Below are 16,915 nucleotides of genomic sequence, written 5' to 3'. Positions count from 1 at the left end.
CCTGCTACCCCAGGGCTCTGGGGGCTATTTAAATGGCCTCTGCTGCCCCCCCTGCCTGCAGCCAGCTCTGCACCCTGTGCCCACAGCCAACCCCTGCCAAACCCCCAGCCCTGTCTCCAGCCAACCCCTGCCACACCCCCCTGCAGCCCTGTCCAAAGCCAGCCAGCCCCACACACACCTCTGCCTGCACTGCACGCCCTGCCCGCACCCAGCCCCGCACCCCCCTGCCCTGTCTCCAGCCAACCCCTGCTGCACCCCCCTGCCTGAAGCCAGCCAGTCCCGCACTCCTCTGTCTCCAGCTCTGCCAACCCCTGCAGCACTCCCCTGTGGCCCTGCCTGAAGCCAGCCCGCCCCACACTCCCATCTCCAGCCAGCCCTGCACCCCTTGCCCTGCCTGCAGCCAGACCCTACCTCCACTCAGCCCCTGCCCTGCCTCCAGCCAGCCCCATGTCCACTGCTGCCCTGCAGTTCCCAGGGCAGTAACCCTGCACACCTGCTTCAATGAGGGGGGCAGGGAGCAGCTGGGACTCACATATGTGCACACCCCAGGGAGTGGTGGGGACCCACACATGTGAAACGGCCGTCATTAATAACCAATCAACAGCATATATGATGCAATGTACATAATATATAATTTTATTATTTATATAGCTATGGAAAGCAAATAGTACATGGAAGAAATTAGAGGCTTTTTTTTTTTAACACTTTTTTTTAGTCATCCCTCCCAGGGCCCCGCCGAAAATGTTCGAATTGGGCCCCGCACTTCCTAAAGCCGGCCCTGCATGTACCAGGGCTCAGATGAAATGCCATGTGACCTCATTTGCTGTGCACTTGTGCAGGATCATTCCAGAGAGGATTTTGGGATGCCCTTCACCCTTATTTGGTAGCACATGGGGCAATTTGTCCCTTTCCTCACTGTTACCCACTGCACACCAAAAAGAAAGACAGTTCTTGCAATTTACCACAGTAAAGTCCTGTTGAGATAAGGGAAATGATTTCCTTTTTACAGACAACTAATGTATTTTATATCCAATTTCTAGACCTTTGTCTGATACACCTGCAGTGCCCAGAGCTATACTGTGCCATCCACATTTAAGCAAAATTTCCCACTGAAATCAATAGTGAGTTCTGCTCAAAGATGGATGGCAGGTATAGCCCCTAGAAATCAGTTTCTTTTCCTAATGAGTACCCCAAAAGAGACGTTTAGCCTTGAGCTGCTCCTGGACAGATATTTCAAGCGACCCTAATGAATATCATACTTTAGGGCAGGGGTGGGCAAATCTTTTGGCCTGAGGGCCAAATTGTATGGCGGGCCATGAATGCTCACAAAATAGGGGGTAAGGGTATGGGAAGGGGTGAGGGCTCCGTCTGGGACTGGGAGCTCTGGGGTGGGGCCAGAAATGAGTTCAGGGTGTGGGAGGAGGCTCCGGGTTGGGGTGCAGGGGGGGTTAGGGCTCTGGGGTGGGGCTGGGGATGAGGGGTTTGAGGTGCAGGATGATGCTCCAGGCTGAGACCAATGGGTTCAGAGGACAGGAGGGGGATCAGGGATGGTGCAGGTGGCGGGTGAGGGCTCTGGCTGGGGATGAGGAGTTTGGGGTACAGGAGGGGGCCCTGGGCTGGGATCAAGGGGTTCAGAGGGCAGGAGGGGGATCAGGGGATCAGAGCTGTGGCAGGGGATTGGGGGGCGGTGGGCCTCAGGAATGCAGGCTCCAGGCGACGCTTACAGCAAGCAGCTCCCAGAAGCATGTCCCACCTCCAGCTGCGAGGCACAGCCAGGCGGCTCTGTGCGCTGCCCCATCCGCAGGGGCCACTCCTGCAGCTCCCTTTGGCCGGGAACCGTGGCCAATGGGAGTTGTGGGGGCGGCACCTGCAGATGGGGCAGCGGAGTGGGGAAAGCACCCAACCCTGTTCCCTGGCTGGAGGGCGGGAGCAGGGCAAGCTCCAGACCCCGCTCCCCAGCGGGAGCCAAGGGCCGGATTAAATGGTCTGACAGACCAGATGTGGCCCACGGGCTGTAATTTGCCCAACCCTGCTTTAGGGGGATGATTTGTAGCTCTTTGTTGATCCACATTTTTTATATTTACACCATCCCACTTAAACTGGTATCACTCACTTAGAATCCACAAAGCATACAAGGCTGCATACAGTACAGTTAGGTTTGATTGGGCTTCCTTATTCCATAGGTAGGTGAGAGAGGGTCTGTCTGTCTGTGGAATCAGTCCGCACGTATCCATCATTTCTGCAGTTATGTTCTTTTCTTCTTCTGGCAGAGAAGAGCCCAGGCTGAAGATGCTTTCTTCGTCACTGGAAAGAAGCCCCCACTCCAAGACGTCTTTCATCTTTGGGGAAAAAAAAAAGGAACCATGAAACAAAGGGTAAGGCAAGACAGTAAACATGACTTGAAAAGGCAAATGAAATGTTTGTTCATAAGCTGGTACATCAACTTACTGCCTAAACCGTGCTGGTTTGGAGTCTATAACTATATCAAATATGCAGGGAGAGGAAGAGAGCAGAAGCAGTTATATTGATCTTTAGAGAGCAGTGGCCACAGTTTTCAAAAGTGATTAAGGGATTTAAAACTGGGCACGCAAAATCACTAGAGGCTCTGATTTTCAGAGGGTGAGTGCTCAGCGCTTTCTGAAAATTGGGACCATTTAAGGTGTTTCAGGCTGAGCAACCAAAATCACTAGTTGCTTTTGAAAATCTATCAGATTTGTAGGGCACCATTCGCTAGTATATTGGTTTTCATGACAAGTATGTGAGAATCTCTTTTGTTAAAGCATGTGAGGTCAGGTGTCATTTCATGCATAATCTTATTATAATTTTTTCCTAGTGATTCCAATCTTTTTCCTTTTGTCAAACCTGGGGAAATGCTGCACTCCTTACATTCATTTCAGTAGGAGGTTTATCTGAGAAAGGACTGTAAGATTTACTTCTTTTAGGTATTTTAGGACATACAAACCCCCTGTGACTTCAGTGGTGCTGCATAAGGTGCAAGTCAGATCAGAATTTAGGGTTAAGTCAGGATGGAATTTAGTGCTATGTTTTTAATGGAGCTTAATATTAACTCGCATTCCCCTAGTCCCATGTACATCTTGGCTGCATCTCATTTAGCCTCTGAAGTTCATGTGCAGACCCTTTTACTATGATTCCTCATGCAATGTACATTATTATTTCTCCTCACCATTTCCTGCAACAGTTGATGGATTAGACAAAGTTGCTATAGGATGTAAACTTCATTTTTGGGGGAGCACCAGAGAATATTCTATCCAGGTTAATACCACTCTAGCACTGGAGAATACTGTAGCCAGTTTAAAAGCTAGTATAGGTTTTTATTAGATTTCTAATACAGCTCTATCCCCCTGTAATACCATCTTAGCAAGTTACTACTATATCAATTTATTATATTTGAGGACTGACTCACTTCAGTCATTATTATGGGTGTCTGTGGAGTTCAGTAATCTAGTTTAAAAACTATTTTGGGCAGCTTTATACATCCAACTAACTTCACCCCCTAGAAATTAGGAGGGTTCAAGGCACTGGTTCTCAACCTTTTCCATACAGCAACCTCATGTTACAACTGAAAAGTTTTAGGACTCCCAACTAGCCATAAAGAACAGGAAGGTTTTGCAACACTGGAACCTGCTAGTGACCCTCGTGATGGTTCAGGGGTTGTCTAGTAGACTACAGAGGCTACTAAGCCTTTGGTTCAAGCCAGCCCAGGCTGACAGTGACCAAAAATTAATATCATCTAATTACTGTTTGGGCATCTAGGCTGATATTTTCAAAGGAGCTTAAGGGAGTAAGGTGCCCCAATCCCATTGATTTCCAATGTGTTTTAGGCATCTAATTCACTTAGGCTCCTTCAAAAATCCCACCCTTGTACAATAGTGAGCTGGTGGAAATAGTCCAGTTCCTAATGAGCTAATAATCCACGCCACAAATAGCACCATCACCTGGCACTGATTGGTCCCCTTGTTGCCAGTGTCAGCAGAAAAGCCAAAGACGGAATGGGCTATTTTTCCTAAGGTGATACATCCAAGTCAGGTTTAAAGCATAATTCATAGATTCATAGATTCCAAGCCTAGAAGGGACCACTGTGATCATCTCATTTGACCTCCCGTGTAACACAGGTCATAGCACTTCCCCCAAAATAATTCTTAGAGCAGATCTTTTAGAAAAACATCCAATCTTGATTTTAAAATTGTGAGTGAGGGAGAATCCACCATGACCCTTGGTAAGTTGCTCCAATGGGTTATTACTCTCGCTGTTAAAACTGTACGTCTTGTTTCCAGTCTGAATTTGTCTAGCTTCAACTTTCAGCCACTAGCTCATGTTATACCTTTCTCTGTTAGATTGAAAAGACCTTATTAAATACTTGTTCCCCATGTAGGTAGTTATAGATTATAATCAAGTCACCCTTTAACCTTCTCTTTATTATGTTAAATTGATGGAGCTCCTTGAGTCTAGCGTTATAAGGCATGTCTTCTTCTCATCCTTTAATCATTCATGCGGCTTTTCTCTGAACCCTCTCTAATTTATCAACATCCTTGAATTGTGGACACCAGAACTGGACACGGTATTCCAGCAGCTCACACCAGTGCCAAATACAGAGATAGAATAACCTCTCTCCTCCTACTCAAGATTCCCCTGTTTATGCATCCCAGGATTACTTTAGCTCTTTTGGTCACAGCATCGCAGTGGGAGTTCATGTGCAGCTGATTATCCACCATGACCCCCAAATCTTTTCCAGAGTCACTGCTTCCCGAGAGAGAGTCCCTCACCCTGTAAGTCTGGCCTACTTTCTTGGTTCCTAGATGCATACATTTAGCCATAAATGCATATAATTTGCTTGAGTCCGGTTTACCAAGCTCTGTATCAATGACCAGAATAATGGTGAGACTGGAGCGTGCGGAAGGTTGTACTGCCACCGTACTATTTATTTGTCAGTGTATCTACCTGGATCTTTGATATTTCTAAGGTGTTCCCATTCGCAGAACAGAATTAAAAGTTTCAGCCTCTAGGACTGTTTATCTGATGCCTTTCGCCAGCACTAAATTAATCCCAAAGAACAATAAATAAAAGCTAGCTAGCAGCCCTAGTGTGAAAGATGTTATCACGGACAGCATTGATAACATTTTCTAACCAAGCAAGGGACGGCCAACACTTTTATACTCTGCTGTGTGCTATGCTTGAGCAGACTAGGTATTTACTCTTGTTCCTTTAAGTAACAGGCTCACTACAGATGCAGAGAGGAGCATAAATCCAGAGTGTTCTCAGTCCATCACTTTTTACTGCAGCTGTGTCTGCAATAGAGTAGTGACGGATGTAAGGAACCATCCCTAGCAGAAGATACATGGAGACAGATTCCAAAGTGGGTAGATTAAGTCTTTTCCTTATGCCTGAAATACTGTGGGAGAGGCTACAACTAGCAACAGTCTATAACCTGTACTGGGAATATTGAGGGAGGAGATCTTTGAGATCCGGTTACAGTTACTGGAGACCTAATGCAGCCCTGAATTAGTCAGCCAGATACACAGATGATCACCGCCTTCTGGCCACCTGATACTGTTGTAAGATCTAGGGAACAGGAAATGCCTGAATTCATAGTGCATCCCAAGTCACTTTGAATCATGTCATGATATAAACCTAGCAAAAGAATGGGTGTGTGTTTGGAGGGGAGGGAAATGGAAGCAACTGGGTGTCCTATAACTCTGGCTTGGCTAACATGCTTGGCAAATGCTGCTGGCTCTCATTGGGGGTGGGGGTGGGGGTGGGGGTGGGGGTAAGTGTAGGGAAGAAATCAACTGAAGTATTTTAGTGGAGGTGGAGGCAATGGTTTGGTGGATTCTGACCCATCACAGTCTCTGTCCAGATCTTAGTCCATGGCTTCCTGCAAGGATAAACTGGAGATTAAGGGCCTGAATTTCTAAAGCTCAGTTCCCATTTTCAAAGGGGTCAGCACATTGAGGGCTGAGCTCATGGAAAAATCCAGCCACCAGTGTGACACATGGGATCTGCTGGGTGCCCAGCTTTTTTAAAAATGAACAATGGGGCCTTTTTCCTCACTAAAACATTCACCTCCTACAGATGTTCAGCCTCCAGCTAAAAAATCCACTCCTAGATATTGATCCACACAAGAGGCAGCTGTGAGGACATTGGTCAAAATGGCTTGGCATGGTTGCTCTGCAGTTTGTGTTGACTATAAAGGAAGCATCTTGAGCTCATATAGCACCTTGGTGAATCTCAGATGTACCATGCCTGCCAAACATCCTGCTGGATGCTGTCCTGAGCTGTATCAATCAGCTTTATTGCATTGTTAACTAGTAAATATTCAAAGATATGAGTGTGGAAGGATCTTACCTGCGCAAGCTGCTTGGCCACCATGTTCTTCTCTATGCAGGTCACAAGCAGGGGTAGCACTCTAAAGTCCAGATCTGTGAAAATTAAATCAGAACCTCAGGGAGAGTCAGAAAAAGAAAAATGCTCGGTGTGGCGTGCTTTACAGTGGAGCTGTTGAAAGTTCTGGGTGCATTGTAATAATTCGTTAATGTGATTCACGTTTTTAAAAATGCAAAATACCTTCTTTTCTCAATTGTTCAGTGCAGGTGAAAAATGCCAGATTATCAGCCCTCGAGGCTGAGAGTCCTTTGTTTCTCGAACAGGTAGAGTGCAAATGGCAGCAATGTGCAAGTTTCTGTGTACATCTCCCCACTGATGCGCCTTAGCCCTACACACTACAACAAGTATGTGGAAAAATTGGAAAGAGTCTAGCGGAGGGCAACAAAAATGATTAGGGGGCAGGAGCACATGACTTATAAGGCGAGGCTGAGGGAACTGGCATTTTAAGTTAAGCACTGGAAGAGGTTCCCCAGGGAGGCTGTAGAATCCCTGTCACTGGAGGTTTTTAAGAACTGGTTAGATGAACATCTGTCATGGATAGTCTAGGTATACTTAATCCTGCCTCAGCGCAGCGAGGTGGGCTAGATTACCTTCTGAGGTCCTTTCCTGCCCAACACTTTTCTGATTCTCCGATGTTCAATATCCTGCTGACCCTTCCACACCCTCATTATGCTGGGTTTGTACTTTCCTGACATGATGTAGCAGTAGTGCAAAGCCAGCTGCTTCCAACCTGTGAAAACCTAGTTTCCTAGGATAAGGATAAGGTGAACACTGCTTACTATAGAGCTTGATACTTCTAGTAAGACTCCATGATAGCATATAGGCTGGACTTCTTGCAAGATGGACTGGAATATCTTGCATGAGCTTCTGAGCATATCCCAGAAACTCAGCCAGATTTGTGTACTACTTGAATATTATAGACAGTACTGGCTGAACAGCAATATCAGTTGCTGAAAGAATCAGTAGAAGAGACATCTCAGGTTGGGTTTTCTCAAGTTCTCAATAGAAGAGACAGTCCTGATTTTGAGAAAAAGCAAGGGCAATAGAAATTCTACATCCCACTGAAAAAAATCAACCCAGGAAGCTCAGATGAGCATATGGGTATATGCTTATTTAGATCCAACACATAAAACTGCAGAACTCTATGTGGAAAACCTAGCTCTTTATGGATAAGGACCATCGTTCATGCTTTCTCCAAGCCATACATTTTTCAAGCAACTTTGGGACTGTCTCTACATTGATTGAAGTCTCCGTACCTTCTAAAGAAGAACACAGGAAGTGTACCGGTTGCAATAATGAAGGGGCTTCTTCTCTCTGATCCTCACAGAAAACTCCTAAATCATGAAGAAAATTTTCCACCTGAGGCCGGAGATTTTCATCCAACGAGTCCAACATTGAGTGCTTAGGTTGATCCCCCGCCAAGAAAAGCTCCAGCTGGTGGTAAAATGAATAAAAGAAGGGGGGGGGAAAGGGACAGCTGTCAGTCAAAGTATAGTTCCTGCCCCAGAAGACTGGCATTTTGTATGTGTGCAAACATGTATGACATAGATACCTGTCCCCTTAGCACTGTACTGCGACCACCAGACCAATGGGAACAACTCTCAGCCGTTAGCCATCAGGCAGGACGCAAAACTGGGACGTAAAGGTGAAAGGCTGCACTCTAAATCCCATGACTAATTTCCTGAACCATCCAGTCCCCCAGTCAGTGCAATGGTTAAAGTATTTTTTACCCGGATTCTCATTGACATTAAGGCCCGTTTATGTTCCTTTAATTTACATCAACTTTAAGGCATATTTACACTGCCAGAGTCTTAGTGCAAATGCAAATCAGGCTCTATATTTTAAGCCCTTCCTTTTGGTAGCTCACAACTGTCTAATGTCCTGATCTACACTTAAAAATTAGATCAACTTAGCCATGTCGTTCAGGGCCGTGAAAAATTTTGCTCCCTGAGCGTGGTGGTTAGATTGACTTAACCCCCAGTGTAGGTGCACCTAAGAATTTTTCCATTGACCTAGTTACCACCTCTCAGATAGGTGTATTAACCAACTACATTACCAGAAAACCCCCTTCCATCAATATAGGAAGTGACTATACTATGACACGACAGCAGCTGTAGTGTAGACACACCCATCAGCTTAGATATTTTCCTCCAAGTCTCCTAACCTCTGTGTGGGATTTTCCATGTAGCACCATGATCTAGCCCAGAGGTCCTCAAAGTGTGGGGAGCACCCCCCTACCGGAGGATCATCCAGGGGGGTCAGCGCCCACTGGGGAGGGAGCACCACCCAGCCGCTCCCCACCCCCAGCTCTGCTCCAGTCCTGCCCCCAGACAAGTCCCCAGCTCCCGACCCCATCCCTGGTAACATCCCCAACCTCAGCATGGCCCCGCTCCCAGCCCCCAGCCTCAGCCACTGACTGCAGCTCAGTTCCTAGCCTGGGGCCGAGGCTGGGGGCATGGCCGGGAGTGGAGCAGCACTGGTCCAGCTGCTGGCCCCCACCACAGCCTGGCTGCGGCTCTGCTCCCGCCCCCAGCCTTGGTCCTGCTCCTGGCCTGAGACACACCCCAACTGTAGCCCCAGCCTCAGCCCCCTTACCCCTGTCCATGTTCCCACCCCCCAAGCCATGGCCCTGCTCCCAGCCTAGGCTCCGGGGGGTGCGGACAGGGTTGGGGGGGTGCCCCTCAAAAGTTGGGGACTGCTGATCTAGCCCATAGCTCTGTTATATCTGTGGTGGGTTACAGAGTATTGTAGTGGCCAAGCAGCTGGCGTGACGAATGTGTCTCTAATCTCTATTTAAGTGGCACTTGGCATGCATTAATTTCACAAATGCACAATCAATGTGTTTCTTGGCTTAATGTGAACTTGTCAAATGAAATTTAAAGAGCACATACCACAGTTTTAACATCTGATATAACATCACCATCCTGCAGAAAGCTCTTAAAGGTTCCCAGCAGTTTGATCCTGAAATCCTGACTCAGAGACATCAGCGGCTCACATTCTCTTTTGATGGTGCCCTTCACTTCCTGAAATACTGGTGGCGGATAAAAAGCAACATGCATCAGCACTCAGCCAGCCTACTCACCTAATGTGTCAATAAGCTACTCTACCAAGTCTGGCAATGGTGTGATGCATACATCAATGTGGTCTAGTGCTATAGCAAGAGAGTGGAGTCAAGCAATTATATTTTCATTGCAATGATGCTGACCTACTTGGAAAAAAAATAACTACAATCAAAACACAGTAAAATAAAAATAACAGAGCTAATACTAGACAGCCAAATACTGAGCAGTGCTGAGCACCTGTGACTTTGGAGACAGAACTCCTTGGTTCCATTCCCTGCTCTGTTACGGGTTCATTTTGTGAACTTGGGCTAGTCATTTCAGTTCCTCCATCTGTTGCTGATATCCTCTTCATAACAGTGTTGTGTTGACTAATTGGTGTATGTTAATCATTTTGTGGGGAGCTAGATATATGAAAAGTATTATTACTTCTGCAGAGCCCCTTTTCAAGCCCTCTGAGATCAGAAAAACAGAAGCAAAATATGGAGAAAGGAATTAACGGCATGCTGCTTGCCTGTTAGTGAAGGCTCTGACTCATCCTTGAAGCCTGAAATGAGAAAAACACCAGTTTTATCATTGTCCTACAATTAAATTGAAACAGAAGCTTAACAATAATATGTCTTTCTCTGTGGCCCTTTCTCAAGGCTGTCAGAGAACTTTACAAGCAACCATTAACTAAGCTTCACAACCCCCTAGGAGCTAGAAATAGTCATGGGGGAGTGTGGTTATACCCATTTTACGCTAGAGTTTACTAAAAGCCAGTGAAGTTAAGAGGCTCAAGGCCACCCACCAACTCAATGGCAGAGCCAAGAACAGAGCCCAGGAGTTCCTGACTCTCCTTCCTTTTCACTAACGACTAGACCTGCCTTCTAATGACAGTCCAGATATGTGCCAGGTAGCTTTATCCTACAGCTGTATTTTATGGGGTCTTCACTCATAGTAAATCTACTAACTGATCATTTACCTCCATCCATTGGTGCCATCATATGAGATTCCCTCTTAAGAACCCAAGTCCAGATGTCATTCTTTCAACTACAGTGATTGATTTGAGAGTGTCTTTCTATTATCCCTCTAGGTCTTCACTCCAAATTTCCCTGTCTTCCTGTCCCAGAAACATTTTCTGGAGTGTCTCATGGCTGGTAAATTAATTTCTGGCTCAACAAAATACCCACACTGACTCATTTTGACTTCAGCCATTATGAGACATGCTTGAGATGTGGTGCAGAGAACCAGCTAGTTAAGAGATGCTGAGGAAAGGAGGGGAATATAAGTGATATGAAAAAAGAGAGCTAAGAAAGCTAGAAGTTACATGTAGCTAGAGTAGGATAATAAAATAAATTGCTTACCATCAGAAACAAAAGCATCTGGAGAAGAAAATAGAAATTATTATTAATGATATTTTGACCTTCTCATGCTAGGATCTCAAAGTGCTTTCCAATCACTCACTAATTAGGCCCTCAGCATATGTGTAATCCTTGTACATTTTATTATCCTGATGTCAACAGATCAGGAAACTGAGGAACAGGGAGGGTAAGTGACTTGCCCAAGGTCACAGTAACTCAGTGGCATACAAGCCAGGAGTCCTTTTAACGGTAGCATCTGAAGTCAGTGGACATTTGACCCCTACCAAATAAAAGTGGTATAAACTTGTGTAATCCTGACCCATGTTATGTTATTGGGGCCAGGAAACAGAGACCAATCCCTTTCCAGCGCTTCTGAGAATCATACTTTTAGTCCAGGTGGGACATTCAGCCCCCAACTGTAGCCACAAGATACAACTGCCATGTTTCCTCTAATATCGTTGTGAGGAAAGAGAACATGCGCGGTGGTTTGGGCTGCAGAAAGCAAGACAAATATAACTGCATTAAAGTTGGACCCATTACCCCACGCCACATGTGACTTAATGGTTTCAACGCTTAGCTTAGATCACTTACAGGAATCTTCTTCCTTCTGGATATTCAGGGGCTGTACGACATATGCCAGCACTGTGCCCTGAGGAATCAGCATCATCTTCTTTTTAATGCTCTTGGCCCGCCCCTGTGGAGTCAAACAGGACTCTGGTAAGATTCCTAAGGCAGGTCAATAAATCGTCAAGTGGGTACTTGACAAGCATTGATTCTTGGCAGAATCTATGGGGGGAAGGAGGTAGTTCTCCAGCTCCTTCATCCGAAACAGGCTTTTGCTTATTCATGGCTTTTAGACAAGGTTGGTCTGGAGCAAGTTTGTCAGGAGAAAGGAACAAGCTGCAGGAAATAGGCTCCTGTTATGTGCCTGATTTTAGCAGAGCAAAATGCCCTGTAAACCTAGTCTCTTCTCTCCCCCACTCCTCTCTCTCTCAAAATCTTGGTGTGACTTTAAGTGTTGGCGAAAGTGTGGCCAGTGGGTAGCTCGAGAGCCTTGGACATGATGGGCACCAGCAGCGTCCCAGGCTGTGCTTCCACACTGCCCCCTGCTGGTGTGCCTCAAACCTCACCTACTGAGACCGTCCCTTGGAATGAGAGGAGTTCTCATTCAAGCCATGGACTTATCTTTGGAGTCTGCCTATACGTGGGCCAGTTAGAACCAATTGTCTGCCCTCCTTTCCCCCACAATCATGTCTTTTCGCACTCCATGAGGCCCGATGTGGCTGTTGCTGCATTCGTATCTACTGCACAGCCCTGGTTCTGTGACCTTCAGAGACCTTTAATTGGCCAGAGGAGACATGAGATGTCTGGCAGCACTCCCAGACTGGGCAGTAAGATACCAGGATGGGAAATTAAACCAGAATCTCATGCATGATGGCCATACAGAACACTGCCACTAATGGCAGTGAGTGCCAATGTTGTACTGACACTCGCCCATTACGTTTTTCTACCGCTGTGTCACTTCAGTCAAATATGTGCTTCAGTGTGTGGGGTGCGGATGACACCAACTGCCACTTCCTCCATGCTGCTAGTGAGTGACTAATGGAAGAGGCTGTTCCTGGAAATGAACACTTCTGGCGGGCACATAGAATTAGATGGAAGATGCATTTATTTTACTGTTGATTTCATTTGTTTATTTCACTTATTCAGTGTTCCAGGTGCCTTCCTAGGTGATCCCAGTATCATGGTCTTTGCAAGCTGGTAGGAACACAGATGTTAACACAATGGCTCCAACCACAGCTGAGTCAGAGATCCGATTGAAATGACACAGTACAAATGCACAAACCTGTATTCCACCTATTTCCTCTGCTGCAATCTTGACTTTGCCTCCTCCCTGGCTCATCTTCTTAATGAGCAATGGTTCCTTTATCTCAAAAGCTTCAGTCACGACATATAGCTTCATCCTAGGGGAGCTTGAAAATTCTTTTATGAACTTGTGCGATGTGTCAATTTTCCTGCAGAGGACACAGAGTAACAATGAGAACATCATCTGCTGTTACTACAGAGGGTTTCAGCCCTGGTGCTTCAGGGCATCTGCCAAATACTAACTGCAGCTGGTTAGGAAAAAAACAATTATGAGCAAGTTGTTCCTAGTGTAGCAGGAGGAAATCTTTACACCTTCTTCTGATTAATGCTCTATTTTAGAAACATACATGGGCCTAGGCACTCAGACACTACGGTTACGAATAATCAGGGCCGGCTCCAGGTTTTTTGCCTCCCCAAGCAAAAAAACAAAACAAAACCCTAGTGCTGCTGCCGAAGCAAAAAGCCGGAATGCTGCCCCTTGAAAAGGGCCGCCCCAAGCACATGCATGGAACGCTGGTGCCTAGAGCCGGCCCTGCTCCCAGAAGAGGTAAAATAAAAATCCATACTCACCACTGCCCTTTTTCAACCACATAGGCTTTTCTCACGGATATCTGAGAGACAGAAATTGAACTCTTCCCTGAGCCACCAAAGTCCACCTCAGTGGTCTGTAACTTAAGGCTGAGCTTTCCTCTTACATTCTTGTCTGTGGTCTTGGAGTATCCTAACAGATCATCATATTTCACCTCTTGGGAAACAAAATTAATCAGGTTTCATTTATTGCAGAAACTCTTATTTGTACTTGTTTCTTTAAGGTTTACCTCATGCTGTCACTGGTGGCTTTCCACGAACCCTCAATATACACAACAAAATCACCACTTTCTTAGATGACTGGAAACTAGTCTCTCCCAAGGAAGTTGGAGTCAGCCCAGAGTACACTGCAGGTGAGCACCAAAATCCAGGCAGGGATTTGTGAGTGACCTGTGAGGTCTAGTGGTCAGTCAGAACATAAGACTGGAGAGCTCAGATCCAGACTCTGAGATTGACCTGCCATGTGATCTTGTGCTTGTTTCCTTGTGGCTTAGTTTACCCATCAGAGGAAACAATGTAAAAAATACTTACCTAGTGTATCTCCCAGGAGGGGTCGTGAGGGCTTAATGAAATACTGTTTGTAAAGCACTTGGGATCCTTCAATGGAAGATGCTATAGAGGGGCACAGTTATTAGTCGACCCTTTCCCAAAATAACTGGTGATCTCTTGGCAGCCCTTTAAGTCTGAATTCAAGTCATACCTGCATCCATAGTTGTTCCTTCTTTGAATACATCTGTAAGTTTGTAGTGGGTGGCGAGATATTTTCTGGGTTGCCAAGGCAGCCTGGACTGTTCCTTCATGACCAAACAGAAGGGTCTGTAACGATTGGCACTAGCCAAGCTGGATATAGGAATGAGCCTCCCGTCAGAGTCCAGCTCCTTTGTGAGCTGCTTGGTCACTGCAGAGAACATTTCCAGCCACTTGTAGCCAAACCTGGTTAAAGATGGAACAGAAGGAGGTAGCTGATGGGTTAACAATGGACCATCTGTTGAAGGTAAATTATTGGAATACATGAAGTTAACATAATAATCCTACTCATCTCTTATCATCTGTAGATTGCAAAGCACTTTACAAAAGAGGCTACTATTAGTTATTGTCTGTATTATGTCAAGACTTAAAGGCATCAGCTGTGATCAAGACTCCATTGTGCTAGGCACTGTACATACATATAGTAAGAGATAGTCCCTGCTCAAGGAGTTTGCATTTTAAATAGATAATATAATCAATACATTACCTCGCTCACAGGAGTGTTCTGAAGGTTATTTAATGTCTACATGGTGGTTTGTAAGCTTTGTCTGACAGGCTCAATATAAATGTGATGTATTATTATTATCATTGTTATTACTTACATTCCATAGGAAGAGCTTCTGAAATCATAGAAGATTAGGGTTGGAAGAGACCTCAGGAGGTCATCTAGTCCAACCCCCTACTCAAAGCAGGACCAACCCCAACTAAATCATCCCAGCCAGGGCTTTGTCAAGCCGGGCCTTAAAAACCTCTAAGGATGGAGATTCCACCACCTCCCTAGGTAACCCATTCCAGTGCTTCACCACCCTCCTAGTGAAATAGTGGTTCCTAATATCCAACCTAGATTTCCCCCACTGCAACTTGAGACCACTGCTCCTTGTTCTGTCATCTGCCACCGCTGAGAGCAGCCAAGCTCCATTCTCTTTGGAATCCCCCTTCAGGTAGTTGCTTAACTCCAAGAACTGCGGCTTTAAAGAAAACCCACCAAATATAATGAGAGTTGTTAACACTGGTGTTTGAAGAGCAATACATGACACATGATTTCCTATGGAAATTTGGGTTCAGGCTGGACTAGCTATACAAGTAATATATATTGTGGTCTTGTCAGAGTCCATAGTTGATTTTCTTTTTTGTCCACCTCCTGCAAACTAACTATTTCCTGCAAAATGTGACACATCTGGCAGTGCCTGCTCTGGAGAAGCCCGGAACTGGAATAGGTTGGAATAAGCAGGTGGTGCTGCAGATCGGGACCAAGGCACACTGATACAGGAGCAGGGCCCAGAGCTGGAATAGCAAGGGGCTGCAGCAGGTCAGGATTGAGATGCAGTGATAGGGCTGTATGTAGGGGGCCCAGGACTAGAATAGTAAGGAAGAGGTGAGTCAGGAAGGATTGAGGAGCACCAGCAGAGAGCTGTGCAGAGAGCCCAGGACTGGAATAGTAGGGTGAAGTGTGGGAAGGAGTCAGGACTGAGATGCATTGGCAGAAGTGGATGAGAGTCCCAGTACTGAAAGAACAGATATTGAAAATGGGAATGAAAAGGAGATTTCTGTCAGCATGTTTAAAAAAATTGACGTACCTGGACTCTCACGCTTCACTTGTCCTGTATGTGGAGAAAATTCCCAATCGTTTGAACTGTGAGGAGAGGAGACATGTGATGGCACCAGACTGTACAATATGTTCCCACCAGCGAACTTCTGCCACTGAAATTTAAATCACCAAGTAGTGACTTTAAGTTCTAGGCTGTGCTTACCCACAATGGGAAGTAGTTTACTGGCACTGGATTGCTTCACTTGTTATATCCACATGACTGTAGCCTTTTATTTTATTTTATAAATTTTGTAATATGGTATTGCACCACTGTGGGCTCAGCTCTGGTCACGATAGTTTCAAGCTTAACAGAGTGAAAAAGTCACCTCTGCTGCTTGCTTTAGATTTAGAGTCTGTAAGAACACATAAAGAGCAAGGGTAGTGACCACACATATAGTCACAAGTACAAGGTATATGTTTTACAAGTTTTATTAAAATTACAATTAAAGTTATGATTACCCAAGCATATCAAAAGTCTATACAAACCTATGCACAAGTTGCAAATACAGTTATACTCACATCCTTAACAATAGTATTAGGGGCTGATGGGTCTCTGATGGATTGATCATCAGTAGAGGGATGGTTCTTGCTGGAGTCTCCCATAGCGAGCTCAATTTTCCTGCTCTGGGCATCCCCTTTTATAATGTAATTCTGACTATACCTTATTAGCATTTATGCACATTGTACACCCTGCATGGGCATGTGTTAGAAAAATGTGATTATTTTGAATATGGAGTGGGGAGTATTGACCTGGGAAGGTTGCAGGGGAGTTTTGCTGGGATGGCCTTTGGGGAAGGGAGGATACCTGAGCATGTAACATGAGAACCCAGGAGGGGGGTTGGAGGCCAGGTGACACCTCTGCCCGGGAAACTGGACAAAGGACACAAAGGCTGGGGGAGGAGCCGGGGGGAGGCTGAGTGAGAGGCTGGAGGGAGTTTCAGTTTGGAGCTGGCTGGGAAATGGAGATGGGTTCCCCGGCAGGGCTTGGGCTTCCCAACAAGGCTGTGGCCTCCCTGGTGGCTGGTGGCACTGCAGCCACGCCACCCAGCTGGAACTGGGCCATGCTGCCGCCGCTGCCGCCACCACCACGCAGCACAGAGACTGGGTCAGGCCGGGCTCTGCAGCTGTGCTGTCCCAGAAGCGAGTGAGTTGAGGCTGCGGGGAAGGGGCTGGGGCTAGCCTCCCAGGCCAGGAGCTCGGGGGCCAGGCAAGACAGTCCCACAGGCCATAGTTTGCCCACCCCTGAGTTAGCATATAAAGTGTAGACACTTTACTTTGACAGAATGGGCAAGAAAAATATTGGCCCAGCCAAAGCATAGAAG

The 16,915-nt window shown here is 46.1% G+C and overlaps 1 protein-coding gene across 1 annotated transcript; it reads right to left on the bottom strand.

Annotated features, from left to right (window-relative positions):
• Window positions 1–1,382: 1,382 nt before the first annotated feature.
• LOC123356571 (gasdermin-A2-like) lies at window positions 1,383–15,698 on the bottom strand. Its single transcript, XM_044999938.1, has 12 exons — window positions 15,583–15,698; window positions 13,959–14,191; window positions 13,241–13,415; window positions 12,651–12,819; window positions 11,396–11,498; window positions 10,808–10,825; window positions 9,976–10,008; window positions 9,702–9,848; window positions 9,294–9,433; window positions 7,659–7,836; window positions 6,364–6,437; window positions 1,383–2,339 (listed from the first exon to the last, which is right to left on the bottom strand). Exons 2-12 carry the CDS (start codon window positions 14,167–14,169, stop codon window positions 2,106–2,108), a joined length of 1,482 nt encoding a protein of 493 aa, XP_044855873.1. The 5' UTR covers window positions 14,170–14,191; window positions 15,583–15,698; the 3' UTR covers window positions 1,383–2,105.
• Between the last annotated feature and the right edge of the window lie 1,217 nt (window positions 15,699–16,915).

This window comes from Mauremys mutica, chromosome 25, assembly GCF_020497125.1.
Source record: "Mauremys mutica isolate MM-2020 ecotype Southern chromosome 25, ASM2049712v1, whole genome shotgun sequence".
NCBI classification, from domain to species: domain Eukaryota; kingdom Metazoa; phylum Chordata; order Testudines; family Geoemydidae; genus Mauremys; species Mauremys mutica.
This window is presented reverse-complemented; position numbering and strand designations above follow the sequence as displayed.

Bases quoted from the DNA above. Each gene is read 5' to 3' on its own strand.
- LOC123356571 (XM_044999938.1), bottom strand. From the start codon at position 14,169: ATGTTCTCTGCAGTGACCAAGCAGCTCACAAAGGAGCTGGACTCTGAC. The intron at 12,820-13,240 runs GTGAGTATGGAT...TGTCCTCTGCAG, and splicing joins GTGGTTGAAAAAGGGCAGTG to GAAAATTGACACATCGCACA. The intron at 6,438-7,658 runs GTACGGAGACTT...TAATTTTCACAG, and splicing joins CCTGTGTTCTTCTTTAGAAG to ATCTGGACTTTAGAGTGCTA.